The following is a 25,281-nucleotide window of genomic DNA, read 5'->3' as shown; positions in this document are numbered from 1 at the left end:
TGGCGTCCTTGGTTCCGTGGGAAGACTCCCTACGAGATTGAGAAGCAGCTGAAGCACATTTTTCTTCGCGGCGAGGCACCCCGCACTGCGCCAGTGAATGATGCCTTCCAGGCGGTCCTGCGGTGGCTGTTGGCGGCGGAGGCCGACCCGCGGTATTGGGCTGACCACCAGGGCACTGGGCGCAGGATGGGTTTGACGTTGTTTTACAGGGTCAATGGATCCTCGTACAAGATGACGGAGACTGAGTTTCTGCAGGCGTGCGAGGAGAACTCGTACAATTTCGACCCGCTCCTCAAAGTTCTACGTTTGTCTGGCAAGAAGGACGCCTACAAGACGAAAGGGTCTTCTGGCCCCGCGAAAGGCAGCGGCGGAGGTAGGAAACTGGTCGACGGACCCCGCGAGCTTGGAGAAGGTGAGTCGACCACAGGTTCGGCGACCGACATTGGTGGAGATTGCAAAGTTGGTGCCGCACACAAATTTCGGAGGGGTGGCAAGCCGGCCGCACTCGTCACTACCGCCGGGAACGTCGGTAAACGATCATCGAATGTTTTGGGACGGGTTGGAGGCGGTGCCCCCTCACCTGTCGGCTCTGAGGAGCCAGGTCAACGAAGTGGCGGCAGACATGTACGAGCCGACCACATGGGAGCAGCGCACATCACTGCTCAGAGGCTTTCAGTCGTTTTGCCTCGAAGCCGGACTGCCGCTCAACCTCGACGCGGTGCCGGTTTTCCTGGAGTCGAAGGAGCTCAAGTACTCTACCAAGGTGCAGTACGGCACCACACTGAAGTCCCTGCTCACGAGGGAGATAGCGGTGGTAGACGCGTACCTGGCGGGATGCCGGAAGCGCGAGGCAAAGGAGGAGGTGCGTCAGGCAGCACCGATCACACCAGCGGACATGCGGGCCCTGGTGGAAGGGGCCCCTTCGTGGGCCGACGCCACTGTGATGCAGTTGGCATGGATGACCGCGTCGCGGTGGGGGGAGGTGAAGGATCTCCGAGGGGAGAACCTGCTGCCACAACCGGACGGGTCGGTGATTTTGGACTGGGCAGCCATTCCAAAAACGGCAAAGATCAATCCATACCGCGCACATCGGTATGTGAAGTTGCAGGGTCCCATGGCCCAGGAGCTGCGAAAGTTGAAGGCTCAGGTCGGGGAGAGCGGCAAGCTGACTGGGCTCACGACGACACAAATCGCACAGCGTCTGCGCGAGCGCGGATACTCAGCACACTCCATCAAGCGAGGAGCTCTTCAGTCAGCGGCACAGCTGGCCCAAGAGCACGCACTTCCCCCACGCTCGGTGGTGGCTCTCGCGAAGCACGCAGACCCTCTGGATATACCGACGACGACGGTTCGCTACATGGGCCCAAAAACCACGGAACTCACGAATTCTCACGTGCTGCCGGGTTTACTCGACCGTTTGGTTTTTCGGAAGTGAGTCAGGCACCTTGGATGGAACCAGAGCGGCGCGTTGCTTTTGGAGGGCACACGGTCCTCCGCCGAGCCAACAAAAGTCGTGTTGCGAGTGAGGAGGAGCAACGTTCTCTCCCCCTCCAGAACGTGGACGTGCAGCCGCTGAACGTCGAAATCTTGCGGTCACGCATGAAGGCGTCGGCCAAGGCGCGGTTTGACGAGTTATGGCGTTTACTGTCATCGCCGGAACAGCTCGATCCAGGAACGTCACCGCTCAGGACGATTTTTGAAGGTGATGCCCGAGTCCTCATGTCGGCAGGCGTCTTGGTGCCGGCGTCTCCGAGACCTACGCGGGGTTGGTTCGTTCCTTTCTCGGTTGTGGAGGAGAAACCTTCGGGGCTACGTAGGAGGTTTATCGCGTGGCCGAAAGAGAAGAACCTGGAGGACTCCTACGAGGCTGACGTGCCGTTGGGTCACATTTCCGCATACCTCGACGTTGTGTGGGAGGAAGGCGCATCCAATTTGGACCTGAAAGCCTCGTTTTACCAGGTACCGCTGCCTGAGGAGGCGCGTTCGGCTTTTCGTTGCCGCCTCGACGACGGCACCCTCGTTGAGCTGGCGCGGCTGCCGATGGGGTATGCTGCGAGTCCGGAGCTTATGCAGTTGTTAACGTCGGCGTTGGCAGGAGTACCCACTGTGGTCGATGCCGCCTTCGCCTGCCCAACGGCATTGAAAATCCACGTCTGGATAGACAATGTGAGAATTGCTGGTCCCCTGAAGGCCGTGGAGGCCTGGACGCGGCGTGTGACACAGTTCGCGCGGGACGCCAGCGTCACGATTGGTGAGTCGGAGGTTGCGGTTGCGTCATATACATTCGTCGGGGTGTTTTTTGATCACGCAACTCATACTGTACGTTTAGGTGAAAAGACATGGCGCCATCTGCGGGAGACCCCTCCTTTCGAGGAGATGACGGTGGGTGATTTGGAGGTCTTTACATCCCGCGCCATCTATGGCGCGGCGGTGCTGGGCGTCCGCCTGTTTCGTAACTACATGTTTCTGAAGTTTGTGAGACGCCAGCTGAGCTCCCTCAATAGAGGTAAGATCACCACCAGGAGCAAGATCACCATGACGCCCTACATCCGGGGTTTTCGCGTCTGATTTGTTGGAGGTCTTGCACCGAAACGAGGCGCGTCTCGTGCATCGGCCGGGGGGTGAGCCGACAGCCACATTGGTGACGGATGCTTCGCTCCAGGGTTGGGGGGCGGTTCTTTTTCTGGGCGCCGGTCCAGTATTCATCACGGGGGCTCGGTGGGATTCTTCACCGCGGATGATCATGCAGGCTGAGGCGCGTGCGGTGCACCTGGGGCTGCTGGCTTTTCGAGAGCGCCTACCGAGACGATTGTTTGTATTGATCGACAACACATCAGTTCTGGGGGCGGTGCGACGCGGAATTTCGAAATCGGGAGCGCTTGCGGCCGAGCTACAGCAGGTGGACCAACTTCTCCGCGACGAGGGGATACACGTGGTTTTCCGGTACATTCGGTCTGAGGACAACGTCGCGGATTTTCCCTCACGCGAACGCGACATTCCCACGACGGCTTTGGCGAAGGGGTATAACTTGCGAAGGGGAGACAGGGACACATGGGATCCTTAAAAAGATCCATGAGTTTTGTTTTCCTTGCACTTCGTAATGCGATACTCTCTGAGAAAAAGTCCGACGACAAACACGACAGATAAAGAAGAACGGAATTGGGGCAGATACTAGATAGTGAAGAAACAATGAGTAGCCTTGATGGGGACATTGATGCCAGGTACTCGCTAGTTATGTATTTCCCTAAATGCCGTGCAATCACTTCGACTCTTGACTTCCTATCCTTCTTATTCCCGTATTTTAAATGAGACAAGACCCGTGTGTTCACGCGTAACATCTTCTCGTTTTCTCACAAGTGAGTTATTTCAGTTGCTGTTCGTGAACTCACTGGTTCCTCTCGAGTGTACACAATTTGGGACAGCAATCTGACTTTGTGGATGCGTTGGGTAATACTACCACTGTTGTTTCAATGTGTCAAAACAACAACGATAACAAATGCACGAGAAAAGAAAAGCTATCCCGACCAGGAAAATGATACTGATGCGCGTTGGCATCGAACCGGGTTTGAATTGAGGGTAAACTATTGCGTTCGATCAGCCCTTACAAATGCCCCCCTTCCTTCTTTGTTGTCGTGTGCTATGAAGAGTTTAATGGCATAAGCATCTGTATCTTTTTTTTTGTTTAGCGTCTCCTGTTTTGCTGCATCTATTCTCGCTGCTCGCTTTTCTCATCCTTCACGACTCTTTCTTTTCCTTTTGCGTTAGATGTAGCTGACACATTCGTTCAATCTTCAAGCTTCATAATACCCTAAAAGCACCAAAAAGACGTCTCTTTTTCCTGCAACGTTTGCATTCTAATCCGCAGTAGTTCCACCACACAAAAACCGGTTCATTCACCGAAAGAACCAACATCACGCGATGTCGAAAAAGTACGATGACGTCGAAGCTGGCGCGATAAGTTCAGTCGTCGGTAGTGGGGTTCCCACCTGCGCTGCTGCCGTCGGAGGCGTAACCGATACCGTGCCGAAGGGTGACCACAATGCCGCACTTGTTGAGCAGCGAAAGCGATCGCGCTGCCTCTCTTGTGAAACTGCCGAAACACCAACGGAATGCATCTCGCACACCGGCAGCAACATCTTTCTTGGAAAGCAGGAACAAAAAAGACTCTCTTGCTCTCCTGCAGTCGAAGCATCAGAATTGGAGGACGAAAGCGCCGGCAGTGGTCGAGTGAGTGAAGTGAAATGCGGCGCGATGGAGTCGCACAGCGCGAACTTAGACGACCGCGAAGATGAACAGTACCGGCCTCGAAGCAGCACCGTCCCTTTCTCTGGTGTAGGCGCCATAAGTCCTGCTGCATCTGTAAAGAAAGATCGAGGCCCAACTGGCGCCTCACGTCTTGTCACCTTGTACGTACCGACTTTTTTTACCACAGCTGCAGGACGGCCTATCTGCTTGAGAGAGAGGCGGGTTCTTGACGCTGCGTCCCCGTACTGGAAGCTGCTGAGGTTTTCGCCTGAACGCGATGCGGCGTTGGTGTCTGTACCGTCGGAAAGCAGCGAGTGGACAGCCAGGGATGAAAGCCCTGAGGCAGATACGCGTTTGTCTCCGTTGCCTGGTAACACGGCAGAATGCGCTGAGTTGCATTCCGCCACTCAACAGAGCTCAGGGATGGGAAACACACCGTCGAACTCTTCCCACTTAGGCGCAGAGTGGTTTCAACCTCGATCTCCTCGAGCGCACTCGTGCCCAGAGCGTTGCTATTCTGCACCGGTGAATAAAGCGGATGAGAAGGCTGTCTACACTCTCCCGGCCTTCACCGGCTTTTGTGCGGCGGACGGGCGACCATTCTTCGCTCCCTGCGCGCATTCTCCCTGCTGTCTTGTACACTTGAGTGGTTCTGACGGTCATGGGCCGTAGGAATGACAATAGTATCTTTTCTTTTGTTTCCCCTGTTTTGCCAGCTGCTATTGCGTCTGCTCGTATTTTCCTTCAAGTTAAACCGGAAACGCCACAAACGGAAAGAGAAGCAAAACAAAATGGTGTCGACTGCTGTTTCAGCTTCGTTGCAACGCGGTCGCCTTTATGCTATTAGGAAAAGTGTGCTCTGTGTGTCTTTCAACTCTAGAGCCGTTTTCTGACATTTCAACTTACCTTTCAGCGCTATCCCCTTATTATCTCTCGCTTAGTTTCATTGTTGCACATTGGCTAAACAGGGTTGCCATCAGTTTGTAATACTCAAGCCCTTCTTAATGCAGACAATGTCTCTGACTTCCAAGCCGCAGGCGTCGCAGCCTTCCGCGTTCCGTCACGCGAGCTCATCGACGGCACAGAAGCACGATGCTCACAATGAAGACGAGCTGCGTGCCACACTGCAGGAAGTACTCACAGATTTCGTCACGGACACCATGTGCGATAGACCAGAGGATATCCTCCAATACATGGTGGAGTGGGTTCGCAAACAGCAGGCGGAGAAGAAAAAGGAGTCCACTTCGCTGTCGCCTTTGCCACCACCACGCGTATCGAATTCGACGCGACCTGCCCCACGAGGCGCCTCTATCGAGTCTGTGCATCACCTTGCGTCGCCTGAAACAACCGAGCACGTTGAAGTTATCGATAACGCTGCAGATCAAATCATGTCTCTCGCACAGCACAGGCAACAGCATCTGTGTAACAAGGCAGAGGGGTGCAAGGATCATTACCTGATGGCTCTGGAAGACAGCGACGGCGACATCTTCCATATTAACGCACTGAGAAAGACGATGGATGCGTCACGTAAGGCAGTGCTGGATGCCCAGGCAGACACCGCCGCTGTTGCGGCAGAGTTGAGGAAAATTGAGGAGAACGAGGACTCCGAGGAGGCTAAAGCACAGAAGCGGACAGAGCTGTTGCATGCGTACGAACACCAGTGGGAGAAAGAACTACCGAAGGGGCATCTCAACTAAAGTGTACGGAGATGAGCTCTAATTACCTGTGGTGCTCTTGGCGGTACTATCTTATTCTTTTTTTTTCCCTTTTCTCCCCCTTTTGTTGGAAGCTTTACGCTTCGCACGATGACTATCTTTCTTTCTTGATGTGCACAACGGTCGCTGAGATGGAAGAGTGTCGTTAATGTTTTATGTATTATAGCACTTCCTTTTTTTTTCTGGTACTTCTTTGACGTTGCATCTGTCCTAATCACAACTATCAGATGCGTAGAGCTTCGAAAAAGGTCTACATCTCTACCTTTCACGCAATGCGTAAATCTTCTAGAAGGTCAGCACGCAGAAGAAAACTGCTTAAGAATCATCCATCGTTCTGAAGACGTACTACTTTTTCGTTGGGCTTTCTGTAAGTCAGCGGCTCCTTACACGGTGCTTCTCTACTCATGTCGAGGCGACCTTGCATTCCCACTTTTCCTTCCATCGCTGCCGCATCTTCTTTCACTTCTCATCACAGTTCAATACCTCACCTTTCATATTATTGCTTTGGCTCTTTTCACACGCAAAACTTGTCCTCTCAACTGATGTATATTTGTATTTGTTCTTTTCGTACGAGCCCGCAATCGAAGTGGAGCGCGGCGTGAAGAAAAAAAACACCCCCAATAAAACTGTTCTGGGTGACATATTATTATCGACGTGCACGAGACTTCATAAGAACTGAAAGCTGCATTCGATAATAGAACCCGCATGTAGAGTCAAAAACGCACTACGCGAAGTCAAGGAAATCAGTGCACGCGTGACACCTGTGCTGCTCTGGTGCCGAAGCTACGCAAGAGTTGCGCGCTGCTGGGTGTGCGGAGCGTGCCGTGGTGTGTGTCTGTGTGTGTGTCGAGTCTCGATGGTGGGTGTTCAGCGTACGCACCAGCCATGCGCACTTCATTTGGTTGCGCCGACGGCCTTGACGTGTCGCGAGAGCCTGTGGACCGCTGCGGCGTGCGCGCGAGCCTGCAACGCACTATTGCTCCCTGTATTGCGTGTAGATGTGTACCGGGATCCTGAGGTGTGTGAGATAGTGCGTGACTGCGGAGGAGAACGGGACAATCCGAGGTGTACGTGGCTGTCCCCCCGGTGGGATTCAATGCCGTGGTTCGACCTTCTGGTAGTTCCGAAGAGCCATCGCACGCTGTGGTTGAATACTGCATTGGCGGGGGTGCGCCTGGGTGTGGCGTGCGCAACGGAGTCGCGTGATGATTCTGCAGAATCTGAGTGTACCTTTCTTGAGCGTGCGCTGCACGTGGTGAGGTCAAACTCTCGCCGTGGTCTGCGCGCTGTGCGTGGGCCGAGTCTGATGCCTCCGAGGTAGTGGCCGTGCTGGGCTGCACGGAGCTGCGCACGTGGAATGTGCGTGGCGAGGGACGTACTACGCGAAGTCAAGGAAACCAGTGCACGCGTGACACCTGTGCTGCTCTGGTGCCGAAGCTACGCAAGAGTTGCGCGCTGCTGAACGCGCTATGTTAATCCTCTCGTGTCGGCGACAGAGGGAGTGAAGACGGCACCGGCTGTAGAGAAGTGGAACTGATTGTCATGCTTTTCAATTTGATCAACTATGTCACTACGTCTTTCGCGACTGCTTCGTGGTGGTCGACGGGGGAGGTGTGTGGTGTGTTACGCTCCTTCTGCGTCAATGCGAGTGATTCGGAAAAGGCTCTGGCTCAGCCGCCGCTATTTCACGACCTCCGTTGTAGGAAAGAACCACGTCGTGTAATTCCAATTGACGTGCACGGTCGATGTTGCGTCTGATGAGAAGTGGTGTCTCTCAATGCTTATACTCCCTCGCCTCTACTGACTCGCCGCCTAACGAACGAACAAACACCCACGAAAGAACATTAAATCTGCTGCAACAAAACGTCAAGCGCCCACAGACAGACGTAAACTATTGAAGTGGCTGTTCTCCACGATCGCAAGATTTTCTTTTATATATTTGCTATCGTTAACAATGCCGAGCTTGACGCGGCACGATCGCGCGGTGGGTGCGCTCATGGGTGCCTTCATCGGAGACGCACTTGGCATGGGTGTGCACTGGTACTATAACCTGGAAGAAATGCACAAGGATCACGGGGATTGGGTGAGCGGCTACACCAATCCAGTTGCTGGACGTTACCACGATGCACTCAAGGCTGGCGATCTGACCCAGGCTGGCTACATTTTGAAGCTCACGATGCAGGCGGTGGTGGAGAGCAAAGGATACAACGAGGCCGCCTTTTGTCAAAAGCTGGACAACGAACTATTTCCTAAGATGAACGGCGAGCCGATGGCGGGCCCTGGCGGCTCTACCAGCCAGTCGATTCGCGCGGTGTATCGGCAGCGCAAAGCTGGAATTCCGTGGTCCGAAACGGGAAGCAACGCTGACACGACGGAAGCTATTGAACGCGTTCTCGCTTTGGGCGTCCTGCACGCCGACGACCTCCGCTCTCTCGCGGAAGACGTGACCAGCAACACCAATCTCACCCAAAACGACGAGCTTGTGGTGAGTTTGACGGTGGCCTACAACGCTGTTTTGGCGCTCCTTGTGCAGGGGAAACCGTTGGATGTGAGCATCACCGACCGTCTGTTTGAGCTGGTGAACTCCGGCGCCTTGCCTTTTCACTCCGTCACCTCCGGCAAGCTGCATCCCCCAGCGAAGGGCTCCGCGGATCCCCCGCGTGCCGGTAAGTTCTCCTCGCCGGATGGGCTCATTACTCCGTCAACGTGCGCCGCCGCAGCCGCCGACTCGTCGAACATCCGCATCGAACCCGCCTCCAAGGTGTCTCTCGTGTACGGCATGCCGTGCGCAGTCTACCACGTCCTGCCAGCAGCTTACTACCTCTCTGCGCGCTTTAACAACGATTTCGAGTCGGCCGTGCTGCACGCGGTGAACGGTGGCGGACAGAACTGTGCACGTGCCATGCTGACGGGTGCTCTAGTGGGAGCGCAGGTCGGTTTCTCTGGCATTCCGTCTCGCTTCGTGGAAGGCTTGACAGAGCAGGAGGAGCTGGTGAAACTTGCCAACGACTTTGCGGATTTGATGGAAGACAGCCCGTCTGCGTAGGTGGACATTCACTTTTACTTTTGTTCTGTGTCAAGAAGAACGCGACGGCAAAGTTGGGCATCCGTTGCACTCATGGGGATCGCACTCATGCTTAGGCAGAGAGCACCAATGGTTCTCCCCGAGCCGTCTCGTTAAGAGAAAGCACAACACAACAGAAAATGGAGAAGATTCACGGTATCTTTCTTCTTTGCCAGTCTCCACCGACATCACAATTTCAAACTTCTCCGTTGTTGGTACTATTATTATTATTGTTGCTATTATTACGTCACGTGCAGCGCACATTTTGTAGCGCAACGCAGACGCTTATTAGCGTTGTAAAAGGCAACGCAGGCGGTGCCTCATGCGGCTGCTTCCTTTCAACGCTTTTGCGAAGAGAGTGATAGGTGTCCCTTTTTTTCGTCCTTTTTTTAGTTGCTGTTTCATAAAAAGCAAAAGATCAGCAACTGACGTGGTGCACACGGCGAGCTTCCAGATAGCTTGCGGCGTGTGCTCCACTAAAAATGTGTCTTATTCTCTTCATGCGCACGTGGAAACGCTGCACTCCCTTTTGTTAATGCAACTCAAGGTGCGACTAATACTATTATTATTATTTAAGAGGGAGCTTTGCGGCCATCTCTTTTTTTTTTTTCACTATTTTCCGAACGAGTATTACCCGCAACGTGCAGGCAAAAGTCCAACTCACAAAGGTTCGTCTGCTTGTGTGTGTTGATGTCACCCCGGCAACTGAAAACCAAAGAAGAACAGAAGCGGTCTGTCAACGGCTATATTACACAGTAAGGGCGGCCTACGAGGATTTATCTTCCGCCGCTTCTCTATCTACCGTAAACAGAAAATTTGAAAAAGTTTGCTCACTGGAATGGCAACCACAACAGCAGCGAAAGCGAACTTGCGTTAACAAAGAGGAAAAGAAAGTGTTGAATGGAAAGGAAGCAATATGCCTCCTTAAAAAAAAAGAAAAATCTGGCTATGCCACTTGACGCACACCATCCTCCCATGGGCGTCGTTGTCTTAGCAAATTAATTCGGCATTCTTTCTTTTTACCTTGTGATTCTCCGTTGCGTTGAACATCATCATCAACACACGTTCGCCCTTCTGATCATGCTGTGCGTGTGTCTCTACAAGCGCCGGCTTTTATGTTTTTTCCAACCCTCAGCGTAGAAGAAGAGACGCGGAGTATCCCAACGGTGGGTGTTCTGCGCTTTGAGGAGACGGCAAGGCGGCTGAGAGGCAGCGTCTCCTCTCTTTTAACCGACGGTATCATACTGTTGAAGATAAAAAATACGCTTTTCGCCATACAGAGGTGGCTATTCCGCGACACACGCAGATATTTGCATCTTTTCTTTCTGTGGCGCGCTGTATACGTGTTCTCTCCTTGGTTTTTGTTGTTCCGCTTCTTCGCACTCGTGTGCCAGCACGTGTTCCTTTCGACGGAGGAAAGGAAAAAGGTAATTGAATAAACTCGCTTTCTTCTGCAATTGTGGATCAATCTAAAAATTTGTTTCGCGGTTCATTTCCTTCTTCACTGTTCTAGTAATCAAACGGCCACGCAGCTTCGTTCGCCCTAATGAGTCGCCGTGAACATGGCAGCAGCAAGGCGGTGAGCTCCGATGAGTTGCTGCGCCAGGAGGCGGCGGTGTACCTGCCCCCCGCGGTGGAAAATCAGCTGACTCACATTATGCAGCGACGTGAGAGTGTCGAGGCCGCCCTCCAACGGATGGAAGTCGGTATTTACGACATGGAAAGTGAATTATTGAAGCACTGCGTCTCCTTTGGCGGCTCCCTCTTCGACGGGTTCGGACTGGAGCGCCGCTCCAACGCACACCGCAGCCCTGTGGCTGTTCTTACCCCAATGCACTCCTCGCCCCACATGGGCGGCGGCAGCAGCGCATCTCCGTCTGGCGGCTTTGAAATGGGCACAACGCCGGCTTCTTTTCCCGGATCTCCGCTCCTGACGACAACGGCGACAGGCGAGCAACACCGCACCTACCAGTTTTTAATCAACCCCTTCCAGGGGGATAGTAATGGTGGGTCAGACGCCAACATGGGTAGCACCTCCACCGCTGTGTATCAGGTCGGCACCAAAGGCGCCACTTCGCCTGCGTTTCACTACCGCATCCACTTCTTTAGCCCTAGTGAGCGCGTCTTCTCCGCCTGCTCCGTCGGTGCGCTGAGTCGAGTGGAAATCGCGAAATCGACCTTAGGCAACTCGAACGGTGCGGCAAAAGCCGTGATGCGCTCGACGGCGGCGGTGGGTGCTGCTGCGGCGCGCGGGCAAGGCGGAGGAAAGCGAGGCCGCCACAGCAGCAGCGACAGCATGAGGGCGGCGTTTGCACGGGAGCCCGACGCCGGACCGGCCCGCCGCCGCCGACGCGATTCTAACGACGACGACGATCGCGGCGATGACGCAACGGCCCCAGACGGCAACGTTGGTCGTCGTCGTCGACGTCATACAGAGTAGGATGCGACAAGAGTGGCGCTGATGGTCAAAGATATTTTTTTTTTTAAATTCTCGCTTCGTACTTAACTATTGCATCTCAAAAGTCCGCACACGGTGACAGGAAAAACAACAACATCAACGACAATCAAAATCTGTGGCGTTATTCGTACGTTCGAGGATCTATTCAACGAAATGAAGGAGATAGGGAGAGGTCAGCTTTTTCTTCTACTCTGCGCACCCACTCCGTGATGTCGTGCTGCGTAATAATAAAAAAGAAATAGTGTAATTCCGCTTCTTCGTGCACTTCTCTTTTTCTTGTTACTCAATCTCTCTTCAACTGCGATGAAGACAGGGAAAGCCGTTTGGTGCAGAATCAGTTTTTATGATTATCTTATGATCGTATACAAACACAAGTAGCACCAGTAGAAAGATGCATTTTGAATGTCTCAGCAGAACCAACCGCGTTCACTCTTAGTACTTCCATTTACTCTTCCTTTCTCTCGTTATCTGTTTTTTTGAATGCTTTCTTCACCGCCTGACGCGTCTTCGTGCTACTACAGGAGAAGAAGAATAAAACCAAACTATTTTCTTTCGATTAAGTCACCTTAATAAAGCCGGCAAGATTAAGCGCAGCCGTACAGAGAGTTGTCAGCAGGTCTGTTCTAGACCTCTGTGTTCTTCTCCGATCTTCTTTTTCATTTGAAAAGAAACTAAGCGACAAAGCCGTATCAAGGAAAGCTGTAGCAAAGCAAAGAAGCGAAAAGGCGTTTTGCTAGTCCACTGGATTTCTCGCAGTACAGTTCAATTTAGCCGCGCTCGCACTTCTTCTATTTTCATTTCTCTGTTCCTTTAACGATTGAGATTCAACGGCAGAAGAAGAAAACCGTGTTTGACTGACGCACATTGGTGTTATTGTTCTGGAAAACAACGGAGGGGCCAAATTGCACAACCCCCTGACTGACAATGACCTCCCAGCTAGCCTCGCAGCTGCAGAGGCTGCAGCAGCGCCCTGCCGAGAGCAGCAACCGTCTTGCTAAATCGTTTCTGTTTAGCACCCAAGATGCGCAGAGCTTCTCGCGTGAGCAGATCCATCAACTGGCCCTCAATGGACTGCAGACCTTGACGGCGATGGACAACCGTTTCCACCCCTTCATTCAGGACCTCTTCGACGTGAAGAAAATTCGCCAAGAACGTGCGATGCTGACGTCGAGCGAAGATGCCGCGCTGCGTGCGAGTCTCGAGCATGTTCTGACTCTCCTGAGTCCGCACCTCTTCTTGACTGCTGCCCAACAGGTCTTTGAGTTCTTGGTACGCGTGTATGAAGTCCACATCTACGACGTCTCCGCCGTCTTGCGAGCCTTCCTGCCTTACCACGACCACAACCTTTTTGCGCGTGTGCTGCTGCTGCTGGACCTGCGAGACACCGGCTTCGATTTCCTGTCCACGAACCAGTTGCGTGGTGCACCGCTGCTGCGTGAGCACTTGGTGCTCGCCTGCGCGGAGAGCCGCAAGGCCGCCCGTCTTGTCTGCCTCACGGTGACGATGCCCTTCCGCTACGAGATCCGTCACCACGCCGCCAACGCGCTCTTCACCAGCATCGTGACGCAGCTAGCAACCCACAAGGACGGCGAGGCGCTCTGGCGCACGTTTCTGCCCTCGGTGCTGGAGCTGCTGTCCGGCGCCGTCACCGGTGCGGAGGCTGGCACAGAGGAGACGAAGCGCGCCCAGCAGCTTCGCGGGGGCAACGCGCTGCAACGTGGCGGCCGCGTCTCGCAGGATTCGGTGGCGACGGCGCTGGTGGTGCTGGCGGCGTGGTCAGGCCAGGTGCGCTTCTCCAGCTCCATGCTGATCACCGTTCTCAAGCCCATCTTCCGCTACCTGACCTCTGCTGCGTTTGCCGTCACGAGCAGCAGCAGCAGCGGCAACGGCGGCGCCGAGGTGTTTCTACCCGTGCGGGATCTTCTCGCCTTTTTGGAGATCGTCTTTGCAACGCAGCACCGCGCGTTGATGGAGGTGTCGGTGCAGCCGCTGCTGCAGTCGCTGCTGGCGCTGCCATGGCGCCCCCTTGCGTCGCAGCTGCCGTTCGCCGAGTCGACCGAAGTGGTGGTGGTTGGCCCCACCGGGGTGCCGTCCACCTCGCCTCGCCACAGCGTCCTCCTCGCCACGTTGCTGCAGACCGCCCTAGATCGATTGACCTGTGCCTCGGAGGTGCGTCTCCTGCCTGCGGATGTCGTGGAGTTCCTGTCGAGCGCCGCGGAGGATCTGCCGCTGTCGAACGTGATGGTGGCGAGCTATCTCCGCGTGCTCATGACGGCAGAGGCCGGCGCGGCAGCGGAAAAGTCGGAGGGCGACACCCCCACGTTGTATCACCGCGCCATTGCCGCGCTCGAGCGCCGCTACGCCGTCGTGTTTGACGAGGTCTTATCGGAGGTGCTGCTGCACGCCGACACCGCTGCCGCTGCCTCCGCCTTCATCGCCCGTCATTTTCAGGGAACGCGGTACAACTTGGTGGAGGTGGGCAGCACGCTGCCGGGCACCACGGAGTCGCTGCCGCTCTTCGCCTGCCTTCTGCACCCCGTCGCCGAGGTGCGTGCGCTGGCAGCGAAGACGCTGCAGGGCATGACGGTGGCGCAGTGGATGGGCGACGGCAGTTCATCGTCGACGATGGACGTTTCCTCTTCTGCGGCGGCGCAGGGAGAAATCCAACCGCTGGTCGGTCTGCTTGCACACGTCGTCTCGTACGAACACGTGACGAACGTCGCCGAGGTTTTTGTTGCTACCGGGACCACCATGGTGCAACAACTCACTGCGCGCTTTGCGCAGGACGAAACGATCTCTGCCGCCTGCCGTGCTGCGTGCAAGCTCGTTCGCGCCTTCTACTTGATGGTGCTGTCGTTACTGGAGGGCCACGCCGACCACCCTGCTGCCCGCGCTGAGGCGCTGCAGCGTGTTGTGCTCCCTCTGCTGAAGTTTCTTCTGCGTCCTGCTGTTACGACGTGGACGGCGGCTCCGTCACCGAGCGCCGCGACGCGTCACTTTCGTGCCTGTGTGCTGTACCATGTCACTCTGCTTCTCATGCAGCGCACCGCCACAGGAGGGCTGTCCGCCCTGGCCGAGGTGTTTGGTGAAGGTGCCGGGCTGCTGGAAGTTGGATTTGGGGATGCCAGCGGTCTCGCTCCTCTGCTGAGGGCGGCAAGTGAGCGCGGCAACCCGGGGAAGACAAAGGAAAAGGACGACCAAGTGAAGACCGGCGGTCGTCCCGCCGCCTCCGACTCAGACGACGATGAGAAGGGAAAGGGCAAGGCCGCTGCCTCATGTACCTCTTCGGTGCTCTTCAAGGGTTTGATGCAGTGCAAGGACCTACTAAAAGAGATCCGTACGGAGGCGCGGGAGCACTTGGCGAAGGCCTTCGCAGCAGCGCGCACGGCGGTGCGGGAGTCGTCGGAGAGCGACGGCGCGAACACCGTGGAAGTGGTGGTTGCACTGGCGGCCACCCTGTTGCCTGTAAAGGAGACGAAATCTGCTCTCCAGGCTACATCGGCCATCGCAACCTTCTTGTGCGGCGCAGACGGCGCCCCCAGTGAGGCGGCAAGAAAAGAGCAGGTGCAGCAACAAGAGGGGTATCTGAGTATGGTGTATGCCGCCTTGCTGGAGAAGACGGGCAGCCGCCGTGCTGCACAGACCGGTCGTGGCGCTGTCGATGCGACCGCTGTGGCCCGCCAAGAACTACACCGGCACCCCCTCGTTCAAAAGATCACCCTCGTGCTGCGCACCGCCCTGCGCCAAGCGCTGAACTCGCCAGACGCGACAACGGCGTCTTCCGCGGCGCTCACCGTGCGACTCTGCAAGCTGCTGGCCTACACCGGTGCCTCGCTGCCCCCCGTCACGCTGCAACCGGAAACGTTGGCGACGGCGTATCTAGACCTGATCAACGACGCACCTGTGGCGGCCGTGTCGGTGTCAGCAGCCGAGGAGGAGGAGGTAGACAAGAATACCATCAGCGGCTCGTTGGCGCGTCGGGTGGACTGGTACGCGCTGGTGGCTCGTGCGGTCTTCGAGGCCGTGGACGACGACGAGGATGAAGGCAACAGCACAAAGGTTGAGTTGCCCAATCAAAAAGCCATGCCGTCTTCGTCGCTCACCGCCCTCGCCCTCGCCCTTTTTCTCCCGCTCCGTGCGCCGACGACGCAACGACTGAAGCAGCTGCGCACGCTGCAGGACGCCGTCGTCTCTGCCGGTGGAAAACGAAACGCCGCCTCGTGCGCCTATGCCATCGTCGCGTCCGCTATGCGCAACCAACAACAACTAAACGGCACGTCTGTCACGGCGCTCAGCTGCATTATTGAGTGCATGACGTTGGGAGAGCGGCAGTACCAGCTGACGTCCGGCGCGACGGAGCTGCTGTGTGGGCTGCTCACACTCCGCCGTGCCTCCGCGGGGCCGACGGACGACGATGCCGCAACGTACGTCGTGCCTGCGGGATGGGCGCACCGCGTGATTCGGTATTTCTTTGCAGCGGGCAGCAACTCTGCGGAGCGGGGCCGTGGCTCTCTGATCAAAGCTTCGTCCTCCTCTTCTACCGCCACGGCGTCACCGCAGCAAATGTGCTTGACCCAAAAGCTGCTGTCGCGCGTCGAGGGTATTTTAACAAGCGCGGGCACGGCGTCGCAGACTTCGTCCAAGGCACGTGCGACGCGGTCGTCCGTGCACACCGTCGCGGCCGACACCGCCGACTTGGTTGATGCCGTGTGCAGCCGTTTGCAGCTGTGGGGCGAGGAGGCGGCGACGGAGGCGAAGGTGCAGACGAATGCGTCGGTTCGACTGATGGAGGTGCTGCTGCGGCACCCGCACCTGCACGTGCGCAACGGCGGTGGGGCCCGCCCCGTCTACCGTCACGCTCTCACTGCCTTGACGGTTGGGCTGAGCGCGGGCCTCGAGGATCGTCGCCACGGCCACAGCACCATCTTCACCAGCAAGGCAAAGAAGACAAGCGACAGCAACATCAGGAACAGCAGCGCCATCACTGGTGACTACCAAAAGCTGGTGGCGCGGCAGCTGCGCTCGACCGTGCTGCACGCCATGGATGTCATTGGCACGGATGTGGCGGTGGCCTGCATGTCCACTTTGGGTGGCTATGAATACTTCTTCCTCCCTCTTGTGAGGGCTGCCGAGGACAGCATGAACAAGACAGCTGAAGAGGACGTGAGCACGGCCGCCAAGCGCAGTGCAGTCCGTCAGGGGAAGAAGGTGCCGCAGCAGCAGGACGAGGAGGAGCCCGCGGCAGAGCGGTCAGGTAAGACGGAGGCGGGACTGGTGTTACAGCGAGTGCGGGAGATGCTGGAGATGCTCGCTCCGGTGGACGCTGGGCCCGTACACGCGGAGGCCACCGAGGCAGCAGACAACGCAAGTGCGGAGGACGACAGCAGCAATGGGCGGTGGCGCCCCCCAGCTGCCACCGTCGTCTCGAACCCGCTCACGTACGCAGACGCGGTGCGCGTGTTGCGACTGCCGCGCATTTGTGCCGGTGTCGCCACTGATAAGTGGGGCCTGGGCTCTGTTAGTCAAGAATGCCTCGAACTGCTGCGCATGCTCCTGCAGGTGTTGCCGACCATCATCATGGATGATGACGAGGATCAGGAGTCCGCCTACCACCTGGTAGAGCAGTGCTTGGAGCTGTACCCGCTGCAGGAGATGGAGGGCCTGCTGCGTCAGGCCGCCGTCGTGGCTGCCGTCGATGATGTGGCGCTCATGCCACGTGTTCAGCAGGTGCGTCTTGGCGCTCGCGGGTCGGTGCAGGTGGAGGCGGTGCTGAGGTACGTCGAAAGTCTCGTGCGTGTCTGCACGGAAATGACGCGGCTGCTGTCAGAAAAGGTGGCAGATGGCGCGTACCACATCAAGAGCCGCCTTCTGCGTGAGATGATGGTGTTGATGGCGCGCATGCTGGTCGATGCGGAGGAGGGGGAAAGAGACGAAGAAGCATCGCGAACCGGCGCAAAGAAGGCGGATGAGACGGCTCAGGATGCGACGGACACAGCGGAGAGGCGCAGGGAGGAGCTGCACTTCCACGTGGACACCATCGCCAGCCTGCTGCGCTCCACAGCACCGCTTTTGAAGCTGCCTAGTGGGTTTTCAGCAAGGACGGCCACCGCTACTGCGGTGAAGGACGACCAGGACAGCGTGACCTACCTGCACATCCCGTTGGTGTCGCTGCTGATCAAGCTGGAGCAGATCGATAACACGGAGGCTCTCGGCTTCCGCAGCGCGCGCGAGGTGTGCCAGGAGATTCTCACAAGTTTCGACATCCGCACACAGGTGCAGTGCGTGACGCAGCTTATGCGCCTCGTCGCGGATCCGGCGGCGCAGCTCGCCTCCGCTGCGTCGGAGGACGCGGACGGGGAGGACGAGCACGAGTCGGAGATGAAGCGGCTGCAGCACCTTTTCCGCCGTATGGTGAAACCAAATCAGGTGATCAATCGCCAGGAAACGATCCTGCATCTTGTTAACCTCACCGTCAAGTCGGACCTCTTCCTGGAGCCCTTCCTCACGCTGCAGCGCCACGCCCGTTCGAGTCCGCCACGCCGCGGGAGCAAGATGCACAAGAAGAGCAACAAGGCAGCAGCCGAGGCGGGCCTCAGCGGAGGCGAGGACACTGACGACGAGGAGGGCGACAAAGCAGAGGACGTGGCGCAGCGCGAGGATGGCGGCTGCATGGAGCTGCTGGTAAGTGCGCTGGAGTTGTTTGCTCACTACCACGACCTGCACGACGACACACACGCTGCAGAAAGCGCACCTGCGGGGGTGGCGGAGGCGGAGGCGGAGGCTTACACGGCCCTTTTGGAGCTGCTCGCTGGCAACACGCTCGCCTGCGTGTTGGCCGGCATCAACGAGTCGACCTTTGTTGTGTGCCAGCTGCGCCTGTTAGAAGACAAACGCGCTGCCCTGCGCAAGATCGGCCTGGAGGTGCTGCTGGACCGTTTGCACCACTCCTTGCCCACCTTGGAGAACGTGGTGTCCGATGAGGAGATGGAGGCCCACCGCCGCCGCCTGCGTGACCCGCGTGTGCGTCTCTCGTTGACCGATCTGGTGCGCATCAAGGCCCGCCCCCTCACCACCAAGCGCTCCACCATTCTGTTCCCGCTACTGGTGAAGGCGATCAAGACCAACTTCGCCAGCTTCTACGCGTTTTTGCAAGACCCCTCCACTACCACCACCTCTGTGCAGTTCATGGCGGCAGATCAGCTCCTCGTGACGGCGCAGCTGGGCATTGCGTGCGTGGAAGAGCTCACTCGCATCGTCAGCAGCGGCGGCAGCCTGCAGTCGGAGCGAACGCTGCTGAATGCAAGCCGTAGCAGGCGCCTGACGGAGGCGGCGCTGGTGAAGCTCTTCGGCAACCGCGGCCGCGTCACCGAGGTGCGCGAGTTTGTGGAGACGGTGTGCAACCACTGGATGCCGCTGCTGACGCGGTGCGAGATGCGTCTGCGCGGTCGTGGCGCACCGTGCGATGCGGACAGTGACTCCTCGCCGCTTTTGGTTTTCTACGCGGCGGCGGAGGGCATACTGGGTTGCATGACGTGCCTCATGACGACGCTGGCGACCATCACCCAAGTCATGGGCACCGCCTTTGCCACGGCGCACTCCCTGTCGCTGCTGCACACCCTCGTCTCCGCTGGCATGTATCAAGTGGTGGAGATGCCGGGGCTGCTCGCCCGCAGCCAAGCCGGTGCCCTGCTGCGTCACAGCACGCTGTCGTCGCTGATCCGCTGCTTCCCTGCCTGCTGGCAGATGACGCAGCCCTACCTGCCATCGCTGCTCTTCATTGCGTCGCATCTGACAAACGTGACGGATGCCGAGTCGCACTACCTGTGCGCGGAGATGCTGGCGGTGCTGGAGGCGGTGATGGAGCCGCAGCTGCTGCTGGACGCCGGCACGTCGTGCTTGCGGGGCATCCCCTACGTGAACGGTGCCGTGGTGCCGGCGTCGGAGCAGCACCAACTGGTGAACCTCACACAGGACGCGGCTGGTGCCTCCACCGCCATCGCAGATGGTGCGAGCAAGAAGCCCTCGGCCCGCCGTTCTCGTCAGGTGCGCGTGCAGGTCCACACACACTCCTTCTCTCTTCTTTTCACCTGCATTGAGCGCCGCATCGAGAATCTGTCCAAGGAGGAACTGATGCACATGCCGACCCTGATGGAGGGCACCCGTCCGCAGCAGAACTTCTGGCTGGCTGCTCTTAACTCGCTCGCGAGTGCGCAGACGGTGCCGTCGAGCGAGGCGATCATGCCGGTGCTGGAGGCCTTCACCGTCTTCCTGCTGAAGTTCAAGGCGAAACACAGCGCGCGGTTGCTGCGCGTGGTGGCGGACTGGGCCTTTGCGGAGACGAGCAGCGGCGTGGCGGGCACCACAAGCGCGCACGCCAACTCGGACGCCGACGAGCATGACGGCCGCGGCCACGACGGAGAGGCGCAGTCCCTCTCCCGCCTCACGCTGCAGTCGTGGATCGTCTTCTTTGCGCTGAGCAACCACCTCCTCGGCAAACTCGGGTCCATTCTTGACTTCGCCTTCCCCACCTTCACACCCCACATCGTCACGACTCTGCGGACGTACTGCGATGCAACGGCGACGGTGGCTACGGCGACCAACTCACTGGTCGCGTTGGTGCTGGAGGGTGCGCTGGAGTGCCTGCGCGGGATGGCGCTCGCCCAGACACCCGGCCCCGACCACGATTACAGCATTCCGCTCGACGTGTACTTCGCCAACGCCGACGTCTTCCCTGGAGTGATGCCGGCGCTGGTGCACCAGCTGCACAACCTCCAGTTCCTCGAGGACAGTCTGCACGACTATCGCTTCCGTGTGGAGCACAACGTCGTCCCCGCTATTCGTGCCTTTATGGCCTGCCTCGGCTCGAGCAAGCTGCAGAGCAAAACGCAGGCGGAGGTGGTGCGTGCGCTGCGCCACCCAAGTCGCCACGTGCGCCGCGAAGCTCTCGTGTGTCTCGACGGCATCTACGCGGACGGCGGTGAGGAGTTGGCGTCGCGTCTGATGGCGGAGATGCTGCCAACCGTCGTGGAGCTCACCGAGGACCGCGATGACGCCGTGGTGGAGGAGGCGCGTAAGCTGTGCAACAATCTCTCGCACATGACAGGGCAGGATGTGCTCTACGCCATGAGCTAAGTGTGCGCCTCTGTTTAGATTGTACCTGTGAATCAGCAGTTTCTACTGTGTGTAGCGAAAGCTATTGGTTGCTGCTTCCTCTTCGGTGGTGTGCGTTGTGTAAATGATGTTGGTTCGCTCGAACACTTGTTTTGAATTTGTAACTTGTCTAAGAGTTCTAAGTTTCCTAACTATTCCTATATATATAAAAGAAAAGCACACACACACACACACACACACAGACTCATACATGGATCCTGAGCCTCTTGTTTTTGACGACACGAGACAGTACTAAACGAAGTTACTTTTCTGTTTTAACGGGAATTCATCAAGGAAAAAAACATATCTCTTTTCCTTCTACCCAGTTTCAACAATTCATATATGATAACGCCTCATGTTACACGACTTAGCGAGTTGCTCCCTCTTGTTGCTGCAATCACATCTTTGCGGCACTGTTCAGAATGCACCCTTCTTTCCTCCCATGATGTTTTTCACTTTTCTCTTCTCTCCGGGACTTTTTTCCCCTGTTTCCTGCATTACACACGCACGAATCAATCTGTGGTTCAACCTCTCGATGGCCAACATGGCGCCGCGTTCTGTGTAGACTCCGTTTGCCCAACCACGGCATCGCTGTCCACTGCTTCTACCGACGATCGTTTCCGTTTTTATCTTTGCTGTTGTCGCTTTTAAAATAAAAACTATATATATTTTTCTTCCTTTGTTGTTATTCTCACACGCATTCTGTTCCTGCTTGCCACATCGCTAAACACGTATATTGTTTTTGCTGATCTGCAGCTCTTCTGGATCCCACCAGAGCAAAAGAACAAACCAAGAGCCTCCACCATGACGGCGCAGCATAAGATTGTGAAGCGAGCTGTAAGGGCAGTCGCAGCAGCCGCGGCAGCAAAGAAAGAAGCGGCGGCAGCTGCCTCAGCCACCTTTCAAAAGTCTCACGTGCAAGCCGCCCGTTCACGCGCTGCCCCAACGGAGCGCCTTCAACTCTTTTACCACGCCGTCGCCACCCCGCTCGGTCCCTTCTCTCTCTACGTCGACGGCGACGGTGCCATCCGCTGCTGCCACTGGCAGCACAGTCCACCTGGCGATGTCGCAGCCCTGATGAAGGAGCAGCGTGACGTGTGTGCGGCTCTGCAGTCTCGTTGGTACAAAAACGCTTCGGTGGAGATGGCGAAGCCCTCGTCGACGTCGACCACGCCGGGAGAGAAGGCCGCGACGCTTTTGTACCGCTATTTCAACCCATCTTCTGCGGACGCTGGTCGGCCGGCGGCGCTGGAGAAGGTACTGCTGCAGGTGCCTGTTGCGTACCCCCCCACCACCGCCTTCATGACCACCACGTGGGACGTGCTGCGGCAGACGGTGCCATCCGGGGAGACGATTTCCTACAAGGGTTTGGGGGTGCGGGTCAGTCAAGCACTTTCTCATGCCCCCAGCTCCTTCTCTTCTTCTTCCGTCGCCGTGTCCCACGCTGCACCGCGCGCTATTGGGGTTGCCATGGGAGCAAACCCGATCCCGGTCATCGTTCCTTGCCATCGCGTGCTGTCGTCCACGAACGCGCTGCGCGGGTATGCTCTGGGTCTCCGCTACAAGGTGTGGCTGCTGCGACACGAGCAGGCGGATGTCCCGACTGAAAAGCTGCGTTCCGTGGAGTTTGAAAACGCAGTCAGCTCTCCCATCTCCCTTCGCTAACGCAGTCGTGTTACGCGTCGAAAGAGAATAGCCCAGTATGAAGAATGCACTGAGTCGTCGAGGAAAATGCCATCTTTGACCTCACTAATGATAAAAAGAGAAGAATGAAGGGGAAAACTGACAAACTACAGCTGCGTGCTCTCCCTTCAATTTCTATCAATCTATGCTTTTTTTTTTGGTATCAATTGTGATTGGCTTTGTTTCTTTTCCTTTTTAAACGATGAATGGATGCTGCTCCGCCTACCCTGCCCCGCATACACGACGCTTTGTTCGTTCGGCCGCTTCGCTCACTGCGTTTGTCAACGCAGCGCACATACGGCGGCGGCGCACGCGACAAAAGGAAAAGTTCTTACTTCTGTTGTCGCAGTATCTGAGCACATCAGGCGCCAACACGAGCATTTTCATCCTAAAAGTGCCTTTTCTATTTCCAGCGCTATCAAGTCCGCACAAACGCAGATACACACACACACACACGCACAGCCGTTACAAAAAAAAAAGATGCTACACCCTCACGCTTGTGTGAAGAAACTGTCCGAGTTCTCTTTGTTCTTTTTTCTTTCGAAGTGCGTGAACGACAGACCTGGCAGCTTCCTGCTTTTGATATGGGAAGAGAAACGGAGTAATTGCTGAGTGTGGTGTTCTGCTATAGAGCCGACTTGAATCGAAGCGCGATTTCGATGAAAAGAGAAGAAAACAATGTAAGTTGCAAAAGAAGGTAACGAGACGAATCGGTGAGACACGTTGCAATGACGCTGTCCCAAGAAGGAAACTGTATGTGTGTTCTCTGCCCTCCCTAACCCTGCGTATGTACTTCTTTCTGAGAGAGAGAAAGCGGTCGACTGCTACGGCAACGAAGTTTATCGCTGCGTGCGGCCTGAGATGACTGTTGCGTCGGGTTTGAAGCCGCGTGTTTGTGCCCCCAATTGATGTGCTATTGCTTTACTATTGCTTTCGTTGTCCCCTTCCTCTTAAGCTACGCATCTATACAGGAGGCGGGCGGCAAGGCGGATTCCGTGAAACAGCGGTGCTTGTTAGATCCCCTGAATATACGCCCTCCAAAAAAAATAATGTTTTTTATTTGACACCACCGAATAATCATTCGACCTAGTAGAAACGAGCAGCGAAACGGCGTCATGGGCCCCAAGAAGTCGCACGCGTCGGCGGGGTATATGATCCACCTCGTCTGCCCGCATTGCGCAAAGGAGTTTAACGGGAACTCGAGCACGAGCGGGGTGCGCAGCAATTACCGCCGCCACTTGCTCGTCCACACCGGCGAGCGGCCCTTCCCCTGCCCTTACTGTCACGACGGCTTCACGACGATGCAAAATATGCGTCGCCACATCGCCGCCTTTCACGCGAGGCACCTGACACCGCCAAACGGAGCGCAGAAGGAGGCGGACAACGTCGAGCCTGTTGCTCCGATGCCCCCGCTGGAGCTACCGACGGCCACAGTGTTGTCTTCCTCGCCAGCAGCGAGTTCAACTTCTTCACGGCACGGCAAACCAATTACGGAAACGGGTTCCGTCGAACCGAATGGATTGACCTCCTCCTCTTTGACTGGGTCGCAAACGGTATCGGAGCGGGCCTTTGACGGTGCATGTCAGCGGCAGCAACAAATCGCGGTGGAGCGGCAAGAGCCGCCTGCCGTCTTCATCTGCGAGGACTGTGAGCTGGAGGTGAGCAGTCAAGCAAAGCTACGTCGGCATCAACGGTACTACTGCCCTTTCAGGGACAACATCTTTACCGATCCCGTGCAGGACGCCTTGAACCGCTATAGAGCAGCACAGGAGCTGCGGGAGGACGAAGAGAGCAGCGGTGACAGCAATTCTGCCGGGAGCGATGTGCTTTCCACGGAAAGCGGAGGCAACCGCCGCGACAGCCCCGTTCGTCGCCATCGCCGACGCAGTAAAAAGAACACCTCTGTGCTGGTGCTGTCCAAGGAAGAGAAAGATTATCTTACTCGCGTTGCGGCGCAGAGCGGGCTGAAGTTTGTGGAGGACGCGTACGCGAGTAACAGCGGCAGCGACGACACAGGGCAAGAGAGTGACAGCTCCAGCTCGCACGCCGAGGCGTCGGAGAGTGAGGGGGATGCTGACACGATGCCACCCCTGCGCTCGCGCCACCACGCTGACCGCAAAGGCAGGTGTGGTAAGTCTCTCAGCCCCCATCGTATGCTTTCTTCGCCCATTCGTCAGGTATCTCCGAAGCGCACCCCGCTGCATGGATCGCTTCCTTCGCCGGACAAGCGGCCCTCGCAGAGTCCGCCGTTCCAGCTGACTCGGGCGGAGGGGGTGACAGCGTCCTCTGGCGCACCGAGGAAAGGCTGTGACCGCCGCGAAGGCAGCGACGACGAAGAGGGCGGCGTCGGTCTCGATGGGGATCTGTTGCGTCTTCATTTCCACCGACGTGGCAGCGGGCACAAACGCGAGCGGCACATCTTGCAGAGGCGGCTCCGAGCACAGGAAGGCGCCTTACTAGGACTCACCAACTCCCCGCCGCGCCGTCCACAGAAGCGGCACCGCGCCGATCCAACATGGGATGTCAGGGGGGAGGCACGAGCAGATGACGGAGCGCGTGCATCCACCACCAGTTCCGTAATGGCTCCGCCTCTTCAGGAGCTGCAGCAATCGCCCAATCCTACTTCCCTGGTGGTGTCGGAGCACTTGCTTTCCAGGGCAGATAGTCTTCTGAGGCTCAGCTGGAGCCCGGCCTACAGAAACAAGACGAGCGTCACGTACGAGGTCATTTGCCCGTACTGCAACGATTTTAGCGTCTTTCCAAATAGGCGGCAACTGTCGCAGCATATGCGACGGATGCACCCTGCTGAGACGGCGCGCAACGCAGAACGCGCAGTCGCGCACGAGCCCGCAAAAACGGATGACTACCCCTCGCCGCCGTCTTGACACCCTGTCAAAGAAGAAAGATGTGTGTGGAGGACCCGGGCAGTACACATTGTGGATGCCGAGTCTTCCACTTTGAGCCAC

At 57.0% G+C, this 25,281-nt stretch overlaps 8 protein-coding genes across 10 annotated transcripts; all 8 read left to right on the top strand.

Annotated features, from left to right (window-relative positions):
* Positions 1-544: 544 nt before the first annotated feature.
* ABB37_09467 (putative trans-sialidase) lies at positions 545-1,435 on the top strand (the record flags this gene model as incomplete). The annotated part of the gene is made up of 1 exon (XM_015808942.1): positions 545-1,435. One exon carries the CDS (start codon positions 545-547, stop codon positions 1,433-1,435), a length of 891 nt encoding a protein of 296 aa, XP_015652655.1.
* Positions 1,436-1,599: 164 nt separating this feature from the next.
* ABB37_09466 (hypothetical protein) lies at positions 1,600-2,568 on the top strand (the record flags this gene model as incomplete). Its single annotated transcript, XM_015808941.1, has 1 exon — positions 1,600-2,568. One exon carries the CDS (start codon positions 1,600-1,602, stop codon positions 2,566-2,568), a length of 969 nt encoding a protein of 322 aa, XP_015652654.1.
* A 1,196-nt stretch (positions 2,569-3,764) lies between these two features.
* Positions 3,765-5,942, top strand: ABB37_09465 (hypothetical protein; the record flags this gene model as incomplete). 3 transcript variants are annotated; one of them, XM_015808940.1, is made up of 1 exon in its annotated part: positions 3,765-5,942. In XM_015808940.1, the coding sequence occupies exon 1, from the start codon at positions 5,250-5,252 to the stop codon at positions 5,940-5,942; it is 693 nt and encodes a 230-aa protein (XP_015652653.1). In that variant the 5' UTR covers positions 3,765-5,249. The 3 variants fall into 3 exon arrangements, with proteins under 3 accessions (XP_015652653.1, XP_015652652.1, XP_015652651.1); XM_015808939.1 differs by having other exon boundaries at positions 5,186-5,942; XM_015808938.1 differs by having other exon boundaries at positions 5,213-5,942.
* A 1,857-nt stretch (positions 5,943-7,799) lies between these two features.
* Positions 7,800-9,006, top strand: ABB37_09464 (hypothetical protein; the record flags this gene model as incomplete). The annotated part of the gene is made up of 1 exon (XM_015808937.1): positions 7,800-9,006. Exon 1 carries the CDS (start codon positions 7,915-7,917, stop codon positions 9,004-9,006), a length of 1,092 nt encoding a protein of 363 aa, XP_015652650.1. The 5' UTR covers positions 7,800-7,914.
* Positions 9,007-10,127: 1,121 nt separating this feature from the next.
* ABB37_09463 (hypothetical protein) lies at positions 10,128-11,464 on the top strand (the record flags this gene model as incomplete). Its single annotated transcript, XM_015808936.1, has 1 exon — positions 10,128-11,464. Exon 1 carries the CDS (start codon positions 10,571-10,573, stop codon positions 11,462-11,464), a length of 894 nt encoding a protein of 297 aa, XP_015652649.1. The 5' UTR covers positions 10,128-10,570.
* Positions 11,465-12,002: 538 nt separating this feature from the next.
* Positions 12,003-20,614, top strand: ABB37_09462 (hypothetical protein; the record flags this gene model as incomplete). The annotated part of the gene is made up of 1 exon (XM_015808935.1): positions 12,003-20,614. Exon 1 carries the CDS (start codon positions 12,407-12,409, stop codon positions 20,612-20,614), a length of 8,208 nt encoding a protein of 2,735 aa, XP_015652648.1. The 5' UTR covers positions 12,003-12,406.
* A 582-nt stretch (positions 20,615-21,196) lies between these two features.
* ABB37_09461 (hypothetical protein) lies at positions 21,197-22,297 on the top strand (the record flags this gene model as incomplete). Its single annotated transcript, XM_015808934.1, has 1 exon — positions 21,197-22,297. The coding sequence occupies exon 1, from the start codon at positions 21,437-21,439 to the stop codon at positions 22,295-22,297; it is 861 nt and encodes a 286-aa protein (XP_015652647.1). The 5' UTR covers positions 21,197-21,436.
* Positions 22,298-23,269: 972 nt separating this feature from the next.
* ABB37_09460 (hypothetical protein) lies at positions 23,270-25,200 on the top strand (the record flags this gene model as incomplete). Its single annotated transcript, XM_015808933.1, has 1 exon — positions 23,270-25,200. Exon 1 carries the CDS (start codon positions 23,431-23,433, stop codon positions 25,198-25,200), a length of 1,770 nt encoding a protein of 589 aa, XP_015652646.1. The 5' UTR covers positions 23,270-23,430.
* Between the last annotated feature and the right edge of the window lie 81 nt (positions 25,201-25,281).

This window comes from Leptomonas pyrrhocoris, assembly GCF_001293395.1.
Source record: "Leptomonas pyrrhocoris isolate H10 chromosome Unknown, whole genome shotgun sequence".
Classification (NCBI taxonomy): Eukaryota; Euglenozoa; class Kinetoplastea; order Trypanosomatida; family Trypanosomatidae; genus Leptomonas; species Leptomonas pyrrhocoris.
Note: the sequence above shows the minus strand (reverse complement) of the source record. Positions and strands in the feature narration are given on the sequence as shown.